The 13310-nt window shown below is 45.1% G+C and overlaps 1 protein-coding gene across 1 annotated transcript in view; it reads right to left on the reverse strand.

Moving 5' to 3' along the window:
- Positions 1-13310, reverse strand: part of spag17 (sperm associated antigen 17) — a 224565-nt gene that overhangs the window by 22374 nt on the left and 188881 nt on the right. Inside the window, exons 51-55 of the mRNA XM_033033446.1 lie at positions 11801-11926; positions 9823-9942; positions 7986-8108; positions 2604-2723; positions 499-665 (exon numbers count right to left, since the gene is read on the reverse strand). Of these exons, the coding sequence (XP_032889337.1) occupies positions 499-665; positions 2604-2723; positions 7986-8108; positions 9823-9942; positions 11801-11926 (656 nt within the window). The remainder of the gene's footprint in view (positions 1-498; positions 666-2603; positions 2724-7985; positions 8109-9822; positions 9943-11800; positions 11927-13310) is intronic.

The raw sequence follows: 13310 nt of genomic DNA on the forward strand, positions 1-13310 counted from the left end.
AATTTTCTGTATCGCCTCATGTATCGCCTCATTTTCTGAGGACTTGCCAATGGATTTGTAACGTGTGAAATCATCAGCAAATATCCTCACCGGTGATAGAAACAGGCTCATTGATGAAGTGCCTGAAGGCAATTAGTCTGGAAACCTCCACGGGAAAGTAGTGCAACTCAGGCGATCCATCTCCACATTACTTTGCCTCCTACTTTGGTAAATTGGTCCTGTGATATTGAAGATAGACACAAAATGCTGGAGTAACTCAGCGGGACAGGCAGCATCGCTGAAGAGAAGGAATGGGTGTTGTTTCGGGTCGAGGCCCTTCTTCAGACATTCCAAACGTCACGCATTCCTTCTCCCCAGAGACGCTGCATATCCCGCTGAGTTACTCCAGCATTTTGTGTCTATCGTTGGTTTAAACCAGCATCTGCAGTTCCTTCCTACACACTCATATGATATTGATATAGTTTAGTTATCATATGCAATATTTAATGTAACTCTTACCCTCTGATTAGGCAGCGGAAATGGCTTTGAACTCAAAATGGCTGCTGGAAGTTTCACCTTCTCCCTCCGTGGCTGGTTGGCTACATCAAGCACCAGGCTTTTGTGGAATATAAGGTTACTTCCATCACCCGGTAACTCTTCTGGCTTGTATTCCACCATTCCATTCACTTGTCAAAGGGAAAGATTTACTTAGGATAATCAGAATATTCCAAATACTCCTAAATCCTTCACATTACAACATGAATTGTAATTGTAATTAATTTGTAATTGTAATTAATTTATTAGCTAACTTATCATCCATGTCTTAATCTTGAGCTTGTTGCATGCGGGCATGTATCGCCTCATTTTCTGAAGACCTGCCAATGGATTTCATCGTGTGAAACCATCAGCAAATATCCTCACACCGGTGATAGAAACAGGCTCATTGATGAAGTGCCTGAAGGCAATTGGTCTGGAAACCTCCATGGGAAATTCCTGCAACTTAGGCGTATGTAAACATACACGTAATTTGATTTCCCAACAAGCCATTGAAACAAGGTACTCCCATTGTGACTACAGTGAAGCAATTCCCAACACAGTGGAAATAATTAAATTGAAGTTATTGGAAATACACTGAAATTGCTGGAAATACTGGCATGCTGGGCAGCAACTGCGGGGAGAAAATCAGAGCTAATGTTTCAGATCAGTGACTGTTCACAAGAAATAGGAAGAGTAAGTGGAAAAACAGGTTTTCAGATGCAAAGAAAAGGGGAAGGAGAAGGGAGAGTGAACAGAACACAAAAGGTTTCTTCCCTTTCATATATTATCTGCACCTCATCACCTGTCTATCTCTAACTTTTACCAATTTTACTTTCTCTGTGGGAAATAAATATTAAAAGCGAAGCTCTTCCAGCATTATGTTTTAGTTTGGGTTTTTGGGTAACATTTGTCATTTATTGCTGACAGTAAACTTGAGATTTTCGTGGCAGCACTTTTGGGCATTTCTAAAGTTTGCAGCCTAATGCAATTTTCTCCATGTTGTAGTGAAACACAAAGTGCTGGAGGAACTCAGCGGGTTCACAGATGCAGCCTGACCTGCTGAGTTCCTCCAGCACTTTGTGTTTTGATCAGCATCTGCAGTTCCAATTTGCCTCCATATCTCCATGATTTATTTGTATTACTTACAAATTTGTATTACGTACTGGGGAGAGTTTGTGTTTAATTCATAAGTTCATAAGTGACAAGAGCAGAAACAGGCCATTTGGACAATCAAGTCTACTACACCATTCAATCATGGCTGATCTATCATTCCCTCTTAACCCCATTCTCCTGCCTTCTCCCCATAACCCCTGAAACCCGTACTGATCAAGAATCTATCTATCATCTCTGCCTCAAAAATATCCATTGATTTGGCCTCCACAGCCTTCCGTGGCAATGAATTCCATAGATTCACCACCTTCTGACTAAAGAAATTCCTCCTCATCTCCTTCCTAAAGGAACATCCTTTAACTCTGAGGCTATGACCTCTGGTCCTAGACTCTCCTCCTAGTGGAAACATCCTCTCCACATCCACTCCATCCAGGTCTCTCTATGTAGGGCATGCTGAGATACGTGTGCCGGTATGTTTATCCCCAATATGTTGCACGGCATGTCGTACAGTTGCATCAGTTCTTGTCACTATGCCACTGTCAAAATCCATTCCATTGACTACAAAGGAATGGAATGCCTCTGAATGAATTTCAGAAGCAGAGTAACGCCTGAGAAGTCAGCCAAGAGGGAGAGAAAACAAAGCTGGAAGTGGAAGCTAGAAATGCAGTTGGCAACACAGGCAGTGGCCACAAAAGCCAGTAATTAATAGGGTCAGAGTACATAAAAAATGTTCAAAAGTACAGCTTAAAGGTACTATATACAGATGGGCAATATCTCTGTAAGAAGGTGGATGAATTCATAACATAAATAATCATAAAAAGGTAAGACCTAATTTGCCATCATGGGTATGTGGTAAACAAAGCAGGTAACTAAATATTCCAATGCTATAAGATATAGTTTCACGGTTTAGGAAAATATAATATGACTCAACTCTAAATTTAGTCTAAAATATAAAATGACAAGAGATCGATACTAACTTGCCCCGATATCTTTCAATTTATTCGCAGGAATGGAAAGTGGTTTGTGCAAGGAGCAAGAGTTGTTTGATTTCTGAGAGCACTGGTCCTGTTCAGCAATTCTATGCCCAACAGATTTTGCTAAAGAAACAGAAAGAATGCTGGTCACATTTCTATATTTAATGTTCCTCATCAGCTTGCATCATTATTGTTATGATCCAGAAGGAAAGACCTAAATAAACATTCAGTTATCATTCTTCCTGTGTCCAAGGAAATATACTGACATGTAAGTAAAGTTTAGTTTAGGTTAGAGACACAGCATGGAAACAGGCCCACCACGTCCATCCATTGACCATCAATCACCCATTCACACTAGTTCTATATTATCCCACTTTCGCATCCACTCCCGACACATTAGGGGCAATTTACAGAGGGCCAATTAACCTACAAAGCTGCATGTCTTTGTGATGCGGGTGGAAACCAGAGCATCCTGTGGAAACCCACGTGGTCTCAAGCAGAATGTGCAAACTCAACACAGACAGCACCCAAGGCCAGGATAGGACCATGGGTTTCTGGCGCTGTGAGGCAGCGACTCTACCCACTTCAAACACGAAACCTAGACGGTTCTGTCCAGATGGGATTAGAAAAGGTGATGATGCTTAAAATAAAGAGAGCGATAAGGCTGCAGGTGGTCAAATATAGGGTCAAATTTTAACTTCCTTGGGTGACAGTGCTACAAAATTCAAAGATTGTATTAACTGTCTTATATCTACTCTCTAACCACTGGATGCTAAGTGTGCTATCTTCAGGAAACCTGAAGCAAGAGAAACCACATTGAAATATTTACCTTAAGATCCGGATTTCAATGCCAGTTTTCCTCAACAAGGAAAAAGTTGCAACTGAGAGTGCAGTATTCAAAATGCCAGTACATGGAATCAAGGCCACAGGTAAAAAATCAGTTTAGAACATGGAGGAGTACCGCATGGGAACAGGCCCTTCGGCCCACAATGTCTGTGCCCAACATCATGCCTGAACATGTTTACGGACAGGGGGTCCGTTTCACGGTGGCAGGTGATGGTGAGTGTGAGGTGTTGCATTTTGGGATGTTGAACATGGGCATGATCTACACAGTTAATGGTAGGCCTCTGGGTAGTGTTATAGAGCAGAGGGATCTAGGAGTACAGGAAAGAACTGCAGATGCTGGTTTAAATTGAAGGTAGACACAGAATACTGGAGTAACTCAGCGGGACAGGGAGCATCTCTGGAGAGAAGGAATAGGTGACGTTTCGGATCTTTGGGCATTTTGGCCTTCATCAGTCGGAGTATTGAGTATAAACGTTGGGAGGTCATGTTGCAGTTGTATAAGACGTTGGTGAGACTGCATTTAGAATATTATGTTCAGTTCTGGGCACCTGTAATAGGAAAGATATTGTCAAGCTTGAAAGGGTTCAGAAAGGATTTACGAGGATGTTGCCAGGACTAGAGGGTGTGCGTTATAATGCGAGGTTGAGAATGCTGGAATGCAGGAGGATGAGGGGCCTTCTTATAGATGTATACAAAATTATGAGAGAAATAGATCAGGTAGATGAACATAATCTCTTGCCCAGAGTAGGGGAATTGAGGAGCAGACGACATACTGTATGTTCAAGGTGAAGGGGAAAATATTAACCAGGAATCCGAGGGGTAACCTTTTCACACAAAGGGTGGTGGGTGTATGGAACAAGTTGCCAGATAAGACAGTTGAGGCTGGGACTATCCCATCGTTTAAGAGACAGTTAGACAGGTACATGGATAGGACAGGTTTGGAGGAATACGGACCAATGGCAAGCAGGTGGGACTTGTGTAGCTGGGGCATTGTTGGCTGGTGTGGGCGAGTGGTGCCGAAGGGCCTGTTTCCACACACTGTATCACTCTATGACTCTATGACATGCGGGTACCACACACATCAGAGCTTGGGCTAAACTTGGGCCAAAATATAGATCAATAAATGGATGAGGGTACTGAATGTTATATTTACAGGTTTACCGTCTATATGAAACCTGGTGGAATTGTGAGCTGTAAGGTGGACAAGGCTTCAAGTTGAGGTTGACGAAATGAGTGATTGGTAACTATACAGCGGGCAGAGTATAATGTGGATAAATATTAGAATTGTACGGTACAGGAATGGGCCGTCTCTGCCCAGCTGATCAGGCCAACCCTGATGTCTGTCTATGCTAATCCCATTTGCCTGTGTCTCTACGACCTTCCTATCCAAGTACCTATCCAAATGCTGCCACCAGCTCCTCCGGCAACTTGCTCCAGATCACCAGGCTCCACGTGAAGCATGTACCCCTCTCACCTTCTAGTCATAGAATCCCTGGCCTGAGAAAACGAGTCTGCATTTCTACTCCATCTCCTCAGATTATAAATCTCTGTCAGGCCACCCCTCAGCCTCCTGCATTATAGTGAGAATAACCCCAGCCCCTCCAATCCCTCCTTATAACCACAGCCCTCCAATCCACTCAACATCCCAGCGAATCTCTTCTGCATCCTCTCTTTCGCTGACTTCAGCTTCTCCCTCTGTTAAACTGCAGTTTCTGGACTAGGATTAAGGATGCGATAAGGGTCTTAAGCGGCTTTTTCACGGGGCGACTTGACGCAAGAGTTAACCAGAGTTTAACATCGTGGGAACCTCGTCCAATAACGGTACGGCATTCATGGACCACCGTAGCGCTAACGGCAGGTAATCGTGTAACTTGGTCACTCGGGAGAAAATTCAAGAAAGTTTGAATTTCTCCAAGAGTGACTTGTACACTTGTGGTTGAGCATTGCAACATTGTATGAACATAGTGGCCAGTGCGATGTCCGTGCGATATCCGTAATAACTCTTGCGGGTACCGTGGGAACTCCTGCGAACGGTGAGTAACTGAGCAGTTTGATTGTCAGTGCTTGTTTACCTCATTGTTAAATAAATATATTTTTTACTATCACATTGATGTCTGCAATTCTTCATTAACACATCACTACAAGATGAATGTCTCTAATGTTATAATCCCTCTCATGCTGAAACACAAAATAGTTGAAGGGAGGTGAAATAATCACATTTTCATTCTTTTTCATTTTTGAGTGTTCAGGTACCTCACTTGCTGAGCTTTTTTACTCCAGCAGTTTGTGTCTCTTTTTGTCTAAAGCAGTTTCTAAGACTGTAGGAACTCCGCGGGCCAGGCAGCAACTACGGAGGGAAATGGACAGGCGACACTTTCTTCAGGCTGCCTTATCTCTCTCTCCCACCCCCCCCTCCTCCCTACTTCCACCCACACACACAAATGCTGGAGAAACTCAGCGGGTGCAGCAGCATCTATGGAACGAAGGAAATAGGCAACGTTTCGGCCCTTTTCGGGAGAGAGAGATACTTGCATAGAGGCACAAAAGTTAAAGAAAGGGCAGATAAACAGAGAGGGGGGGGGGGGGGACTTCCCTCAGTGCCCATCTGTTACCATTAATTGGACAGTTCGGTCTGTGAAACGCAACACGCCAGCCCCGACATCCAGCCCGGTGGTCAGTCCTTTGAAGATAGACACCAGTTGCTTGGAGCAACTCAGCCGGACAGGCAGCAACTCTGGAGAGAAGGAACGGGTGGCGTTTCGGGTCGAGAGCCTTCTTCAGACTGAGGTCAATCCCCTGCATGGATAACAGGAGTCCCAGCCAACACGACAATCGCCCGCTGCACAGTCTCGGAGCTTCCACTGCGAAAACGGTGCCTACATTTGAGCACTTATGTGACTGAACCATCCTAACACCAACCACAGAGCATTCCTGAACTACTACCTACCTCATTCGAGACCCTCGGAATGGGTGACGTTTCGGGACGAGACTCTGAAGAAGGGTCTCGAACCGAAACGTCACACATTCCTTCTCTCCAGAGATGCTGCCCGTCCCGCTGTGTTACTCCAGCATTTCGTGTCTATCTTCCGTATGCTCTGTGATGGTCATCTCGGAGTCAAGTGGCAACTCTGGTCTGTAGACACGAGGAACTGCAGACGCAGGAATCATGAGCAAAACACAGAGCGTTGGACGAGCCTGACCCTTTGAGTTCCTCCATCACTTTGTGTTGAAGTCAGGTCTGGACATTGCTTGGCTCAGTCTCAGGCGCCGGCTAACTAGGAAGGTCGAGTCAAAGTCCAGCACTAACACTCAAGAAATAACGTTTGCGGCCTGATGTTCCCAATATTTAATTGAAATCATTAATAAAGTAAATAAATAGATACCGGTCTAATCAGTATCTACGGGATTGGACAGGCTAGATGCAGGAAGAATGTTCCCGATGTTGGGGGAGTCCAGAACCAGGGTCCCAGTTTTACAGTCTACCGTGGGAACTCTTTAACTCAGTAAAGTAATGTAAAGTAAAGTAGCCTTTATTGTCATATCAGCGCACAGGCAGCAGTTGATTGTTGCTCTATTCAGTTTCCCAGGGGGTCGGGACGGGACTGGAGTTGGGAGGGAAAGGTGGGGGAGTCGAGGGAGAGGAGGGGGAGACAGATGGGGGTGTCTTCATTTACTGGCGGCGGGTGTCTGTCACTGAAACAGGCAGGTGAGATATCACATCCACCTTGTGTGTGCCTCTCTCTCTCTCTCCCTCCCTCCCTCTTACACAGGCTGAGAGACTCTGCCTCTGTGAGTGTACGTCTCTTTCTCCCCCTCTCCCACACACAGTAAGACCGAGGTACTGTGCTCAGTCCATCTGTGTCTCCCACATACACAGTAAAACATGTCTCCAAATGAGCCAATTCAACCAAGGGAGGATATTTATTGTGTGTGAAAAAAAAGTGACATCATTTGTGCCACGTGATGATTTAACAACACTTCACAATGTTCATTCAAGATTTAACGGGAAAGCTCGAGAGACGGACAAGTCACTCGCACAAATAACAGAAATGCCGAGTACCGTGGGAACTCTTTATCTACCCCCCGTTATATCGTGCGATATCGTGCTAGACCACGACCACTTCACTCTGGTTAAATCTTGCGTCAAGTCGCCCCGTGAAAAAGCCGCATTAGAAAGCAAACGTCTAAATCAGATAGAGCCATTGCTGTTTTTTGTGACTATGCGGTGACTGAACAAGCTGTAAACTAGATTGATGTACAGCAGGCAGTAGCTGTTATATGCTTCCCAGCAAAGTGGCACAAAGGTGCAGCTGCCTCACAGTGCCAGAGACTCCGGTTCGATCCTGACCTCGGGTGCTGTCTGTGTGGAGTTTGCACTTTCATCCCATGACCAGTATCTGCAGTTCCTTGTAGCTCCTATAGACTGTGGTAGTTCTGCGTGCCTGTGTCAATAATGTAATTAAATAAACTATAAAATATTGTAGGTGACCTTTCACCATTCCAGCATCTGCAGTTCCTTGTGTGTGCACCATAATGTACCTGGATTGTAACATTGACCTTGAGGGAACGCCTCCTGTGTTGGGCAGCCTGATCTCTTGAGGCAGCATGTGTCCGCCACTGATTGATGAGCGGCAGATAGCTGGGTCAGTCCGTTATTGTTTTCTGAAGAGTAGAAAGGTAGAATGAGACTAAATACCTGCACCTCACTCAGTTTGCACATGTGAATACTTATGTAAAACAATTCACCCCTACTCTTTTCCTGGAATCAAACCTCCTCATTTTTTTGCATTGATCCTTTAACAGAACATATTGATAAGCAATCAAGACCACTCCTTCCATTATTGCCCCTGGTCCTGACTTCAATTGCTCCATGTACCAGCTGTTTGTTTGCCTGACTTCAACTCCCTGACCATCTGATTCCTTCAATGTCCTTTCCCTGTCAACCTCCACTCTCTCCTCATACAGACTTCCCAATACCTCTCCTGCGCCTCTCCACTATACTAGCCAATGTCCCCTGACTTCTGGCCAGCTGGTTCGGTAGCAAATGAGCATTTGGGTGATAAGACCTTCCACTAGGGACAGCATTTATTCCTCCATAGCCAGAGAGAGTCCACACACAAACTGGAGGAACAGCGCCTTATATTACAACCTAATGATATGAATATTGAATTCTCCAACTTCAGGTAACTAACCGACCAACAATCCCTTTTTTTCTCCCTCCCCCTCCTCTGCCTCACCCAGACACACACACATTTCTCCCCAACCTCCCCTTTCCAACTCTATTCCTTCCCCAGGCATCACAATTTGCACTTCTTCTATCCTTATCTTACATTTTCTCTTTTCATCTCTCATCTTTGTCCTACCCTCTGCCTATCAACCCCCCCCCCCTCACCTGTATCCACCTATCACTCGCCAGGCTTTGTCTTGCCCTTCCTCTCTTTCAGCTTTCTTCTCGTTTACCCTCTCACCCCCCACCAGTCCGAAGAAGGGTCTTGATCTGAAACGTCACCGATCCATGTTCTCCAGAGATGCTGCCTGACCCATAGAGTCATAGTGTTCAAGAAGGAACTGCAGATGCTGGAGAATAGAAGGGAGACAAAATTGCTGGAGAAACTCAGCGGGTGCGGCAGCATCTATGGAGCGAAGGAGATAGGCAACGTGAAACGTTGTCTATTTCCTTCGCTCCGTAGATGCTGCCGTACCCGCTGAATTTCTCCAGCAATTTTGTCTACCATAGAGTCATAGAGTGCACTGTGTGGAAACAGGCACTCTGACCCAACTTGCCCACATTAGCCAACATGTTCCAGCTACACTAGTCCTACCTGCATTACTTTGGTCCATATCCATCCAAATCTGTCCTATCCATGTACCTTTCTAACTATTTCTTAAACAATGGGATAATCCCAGCCTCAACTACCTCCTCTGGCAGCTTGTTCCATACACCCACCACCCTTTGTGTGAAAAAGTTACCCCTCGGAGCCCTATTAAATCTTTCCCCCTTCACCTAAACCTATTTCCTCTGGTCCTTGATTCACCTACTCTGGGCAAGAGACTCTGTGCATCTGTGATCCACTGAGTTACTCCAGCACTTTGTGTGTTTTTTTGTAAACCAGCATCAGCAGTTCCTTGTATCACATTTTGACTGTGGTAATTCTGTGATGATCTTGCTAGTATAATGATGAAAAAAACCGATGAAATATTTTACTTGACATTTCATGATGTGACCCATCTCCAGACTGAAGAAATATCCTGACCCGAAACGCTGCCTGTTCCTACCCTCCACAGATGCTGCCTGACCCACTGAGTTACTCCAGCACGACGTGTTTTACACAGGGTTCCAGCAAGTGCAGTTCCTTGTGTGTGCACCAGAATGTACCTGGATTGTAACATTGACCTTGTGCGAAAGCCTCCTGTGTTGGGTAGCCTGATCTCTTGAGGCTGCATGTGTCTGCCACTGAGTAATGAGCAGGAGCTGACTGTGTCAGTCTGTTATTTTCTGAAGAGTAGAAAGTTAGAATTTGTTATCTGAGAAATTAGACTTATTAACGTCACATCAGTCAGTTTGCACATGTGAATGCTCATGTAAAAAAACTCACCCCTTCTCTTTTCCTTGAATCAAACTTCCGCAATGTTTACACAAATCCATTAACAGACCATATCAATAAGCAATTGAGGACCTACACCTCCTACCACGATAGGAGCAGGGAGGTTCTACTGCAGTTGTACAGGATCTTGGTGTGACCACACCTGGAGTATTGCGTACAGTTTTGGTCTCCTAATCTGAGGAAAGACATTCTTGCCATAGAGGGAGTACAGAGAAGGTTCACCAGACTGATTCCAGGGATGGCAGGACTTTCATATGAAGAAAGACAGGATAGACTCAGCTAGAATTTAGAAGATTGAGGGGGGATCTGATAGAAACTTACAAAATTCTTAAGAGTTTGGACAGGCTAGATTCAGGAAGATTGTTCCCAATGTTGGGGAAGTCCAGAACAAGGGGTCACAGTTTAAGGATAAGGGGGAAATCTCTTAGGACCGAGATGAGGAAAACATTTTTCACACAGAGAGTGGTGAATCTGTGGAACTCTCTGCTGCAGAAGGTAGTTGAGGCCAGTTCATTGACTATATTTAAGAGGGAGTTAGATGTGGCCCTTGTGGCTATAGGGATCATGGGGTATGGAGAGAAGGCAGGTACAGGATACTGAGTTGGATGATCAGCCATGATCATATTGAATGGCGGTGCAGGCTCGAAGGGCCGAATGGCCTACTCCTGCACCTCTATTCTATGTTTCTATGATTGCCCCTGGTCCTGCCTACAACCGCCCTATGTCCCAGCTGTGTGATTGCCAGACTTCCTGCTTCATGAAGGTCCTCTCCCTGGCAACCTCCACAACCTGTGAATGTTGACTTCCCAACACTTGTCCTACACCGCTCCATGATACTTGTCAATGTCCTCTCACCACTGGTGCAGCCCTAACCCTTACACCAGCCGTAATTCTGCCCGTTTCAGTAGCAAAATGAGCAGCAGAATGTTTGGGTGATAAGACTTTTTGTTCTTCCATCGGGTGCTCCATTAAATCATCAGCTTTCATCAGTTATCAGTTTGGCTGCCACTTGTTTTCCCTCATCAATTGATTCTTTCGTGTTATCCCATTGTAATCAAGATATACCCAAATGTTGACTTTCCCTGATATTAGGACAAATTTGCAGCATTGACAGATGCTGCCTGGCCCGCTGAACAGAGGAATATTTAGTAAGGTAAAAGAAACACACTGAGATCATTGAATCTTACATGCTCCCATCACACTCTTGTAGATTCACAAATAATTACAAAATAACTCAAATGTCAAATAATAACCCCCTCTGCCCCTCTGTTTCCCGTTCCCATCATCTTGATATGTGCACATTTCTCCCACCCCACACACCCTAGTCACTTTGCTCCTTTCCCCTTCTTCCCACACTCAGCTCCTATTCGACAGTCCTCCATTTCCCTTTTATCTCTTTTCTTTCTCCTTACCATCCTCTTCCACCCATATCACTCCCTCCATCTTCACACTTCACTTCTTTTCTCTCCCTATCTGACACCCTTTTGTCTCCTTTTCACCTCCAGCCTTTGTCACTTACTCCACTCATCTGGCAATCCTCCCCCCTCACCTGTATCCACCTATCACTTGCCAGGCTTTGTCCCGCCCCCACTTCCCTTTTCCAGCTTTCTCCCCACATCTCTATCAGTTTGAAATGTCGCCCGTCCGATTCCTCCACGGATGCAGCCTGACAAGCTGAGTTCCTCCAGCACTTTGTGTTTCATTCAAGATTCTTGCATCTGCAGTTCCTTGAGCCTAGAACATAGTTACCCTGGCTGGAGTACAGTTGTTGAGAGACAATCGCATGTTGAGTGGAGCTATCTTTTCTTTGGAAGTTGCAAGTGCCTGTCCCCATTCCACGAGTTGGCATTGGATCTGCTGGGCTGTGAGTAACATCTATTCAAATAAAATGACACAATATGACCAGGACAAAGCATCTGTTATTCCATGTTCACAAGTTATAGGAGTAGAATTAGGCCATACGGCCCATCGAGTCCACTCCGCCATTCAATCATGGCTGATCATTGCCTCCATGCATTGTCCTGCCTTCTCCCCAGAACCTTTCACACCTGTTCTAATCAGGAATTTGTCTATCTCTGCCTTAAAAATATCCGCTGATGGCCTCCACAGCCCTCTGCGGCAATGAATTCCATAGATTATCTACCCTTTCCTCACCTCCTTTCTAAAAGAGTGCCCTTTAATTCTGAAGCTATGACCTCTGGTCCTAGATTCTCCCAACAGTAGAAACATCCTTTACACATCCACTCTTATCTATGCCTTTCTGTAACTTATTCTGTAAGTTTCAATGAGGTCCCCCCTCAACCTTCTAAACTCCAGCGAGTATAGACCCAGTGCTGTCAAACGCTCATCATATGCTAACCCACTCATTCTTGGAATCATTCTTGTAAACCTGTTCTGGACCCTCTCCAGAGCCAGCACATCCTTCCTCAGATATGGGGCCTAAATTTGTTCACAATATTCCAAATGCGGCCTGACCCAGCGCCTTATAGAGCCTCAGCATTACATTTCTGTTTTTTGTATTCCAGTTCTCATGACATAAATGCCTTCCGTACTACCGATTCGACTTGCAAATTAACTTTTTGGGAGTCCTGCACCAGCACTCCCAAGTCGCATTGCATATGCCAGTTTGCAGAAATGAATGAAACAAAGTCAGGAAATGTTACAGCAAGAAATTCAGAGAAGAATTGTTTCTCTCCAAGTGGTGCAGCAGGTAGAGCTGCTGCCTCACAACCAAAGACCTGGCTTCGATCCTGACATAAGGTGCTGTCTGTAAGAGTTTGCACATTCTCCCTGTGATGGCGTGGGTTTTCTTCGGGTGCTCTGGTTTCCTCCTACGTCCAAAAGATGTGCATGTTTGTGGGTTAATTGGCCCTCTGTAAATTGCCCCAAGTGTGTAGGGAGTGGATGAGAAAGTGGGATAACATGGAACTAGTGTGAACGCGTGATTGATGGTCGGTGTGCTCGTGGTACATGCCCCAATTTCTCCCACAGACTAAATCCTTCGTGTCTGGCAACATCATCATAAATCTACCCTGCACTGTTTCTAATCTTTTCTCGAGGGTCTATAGCATCTTTTCATTAGCAGGGCCACCAAAACTAAATGCAATACTTGTGTGGAGTATTGTCATCAATGCCTTATACAACTGCAACATACCATCCCAACTTCTATACTCAATGAAACAGAAGCACAAGTAGTTGGAGTAACTCAGCGAGTCAGGCAGCATCTCTGGAGGACATGGATAGATGACATTTCAGGTCA

This window comes from Amblyraja radiata, chromosome 14 (assembly GCF_010909765.2).
Source record: "Amblyraja radiata isolate CabotCenter1 chromosome 14, sAmbRad1.1.pri, whole genome shotgun sequence".
NCBI lineage: Eukaryota > Metazoa > Chordata > Chondrichthyes > Rajiformes > Rajidae > Amblyraja > Amblyraja radiata.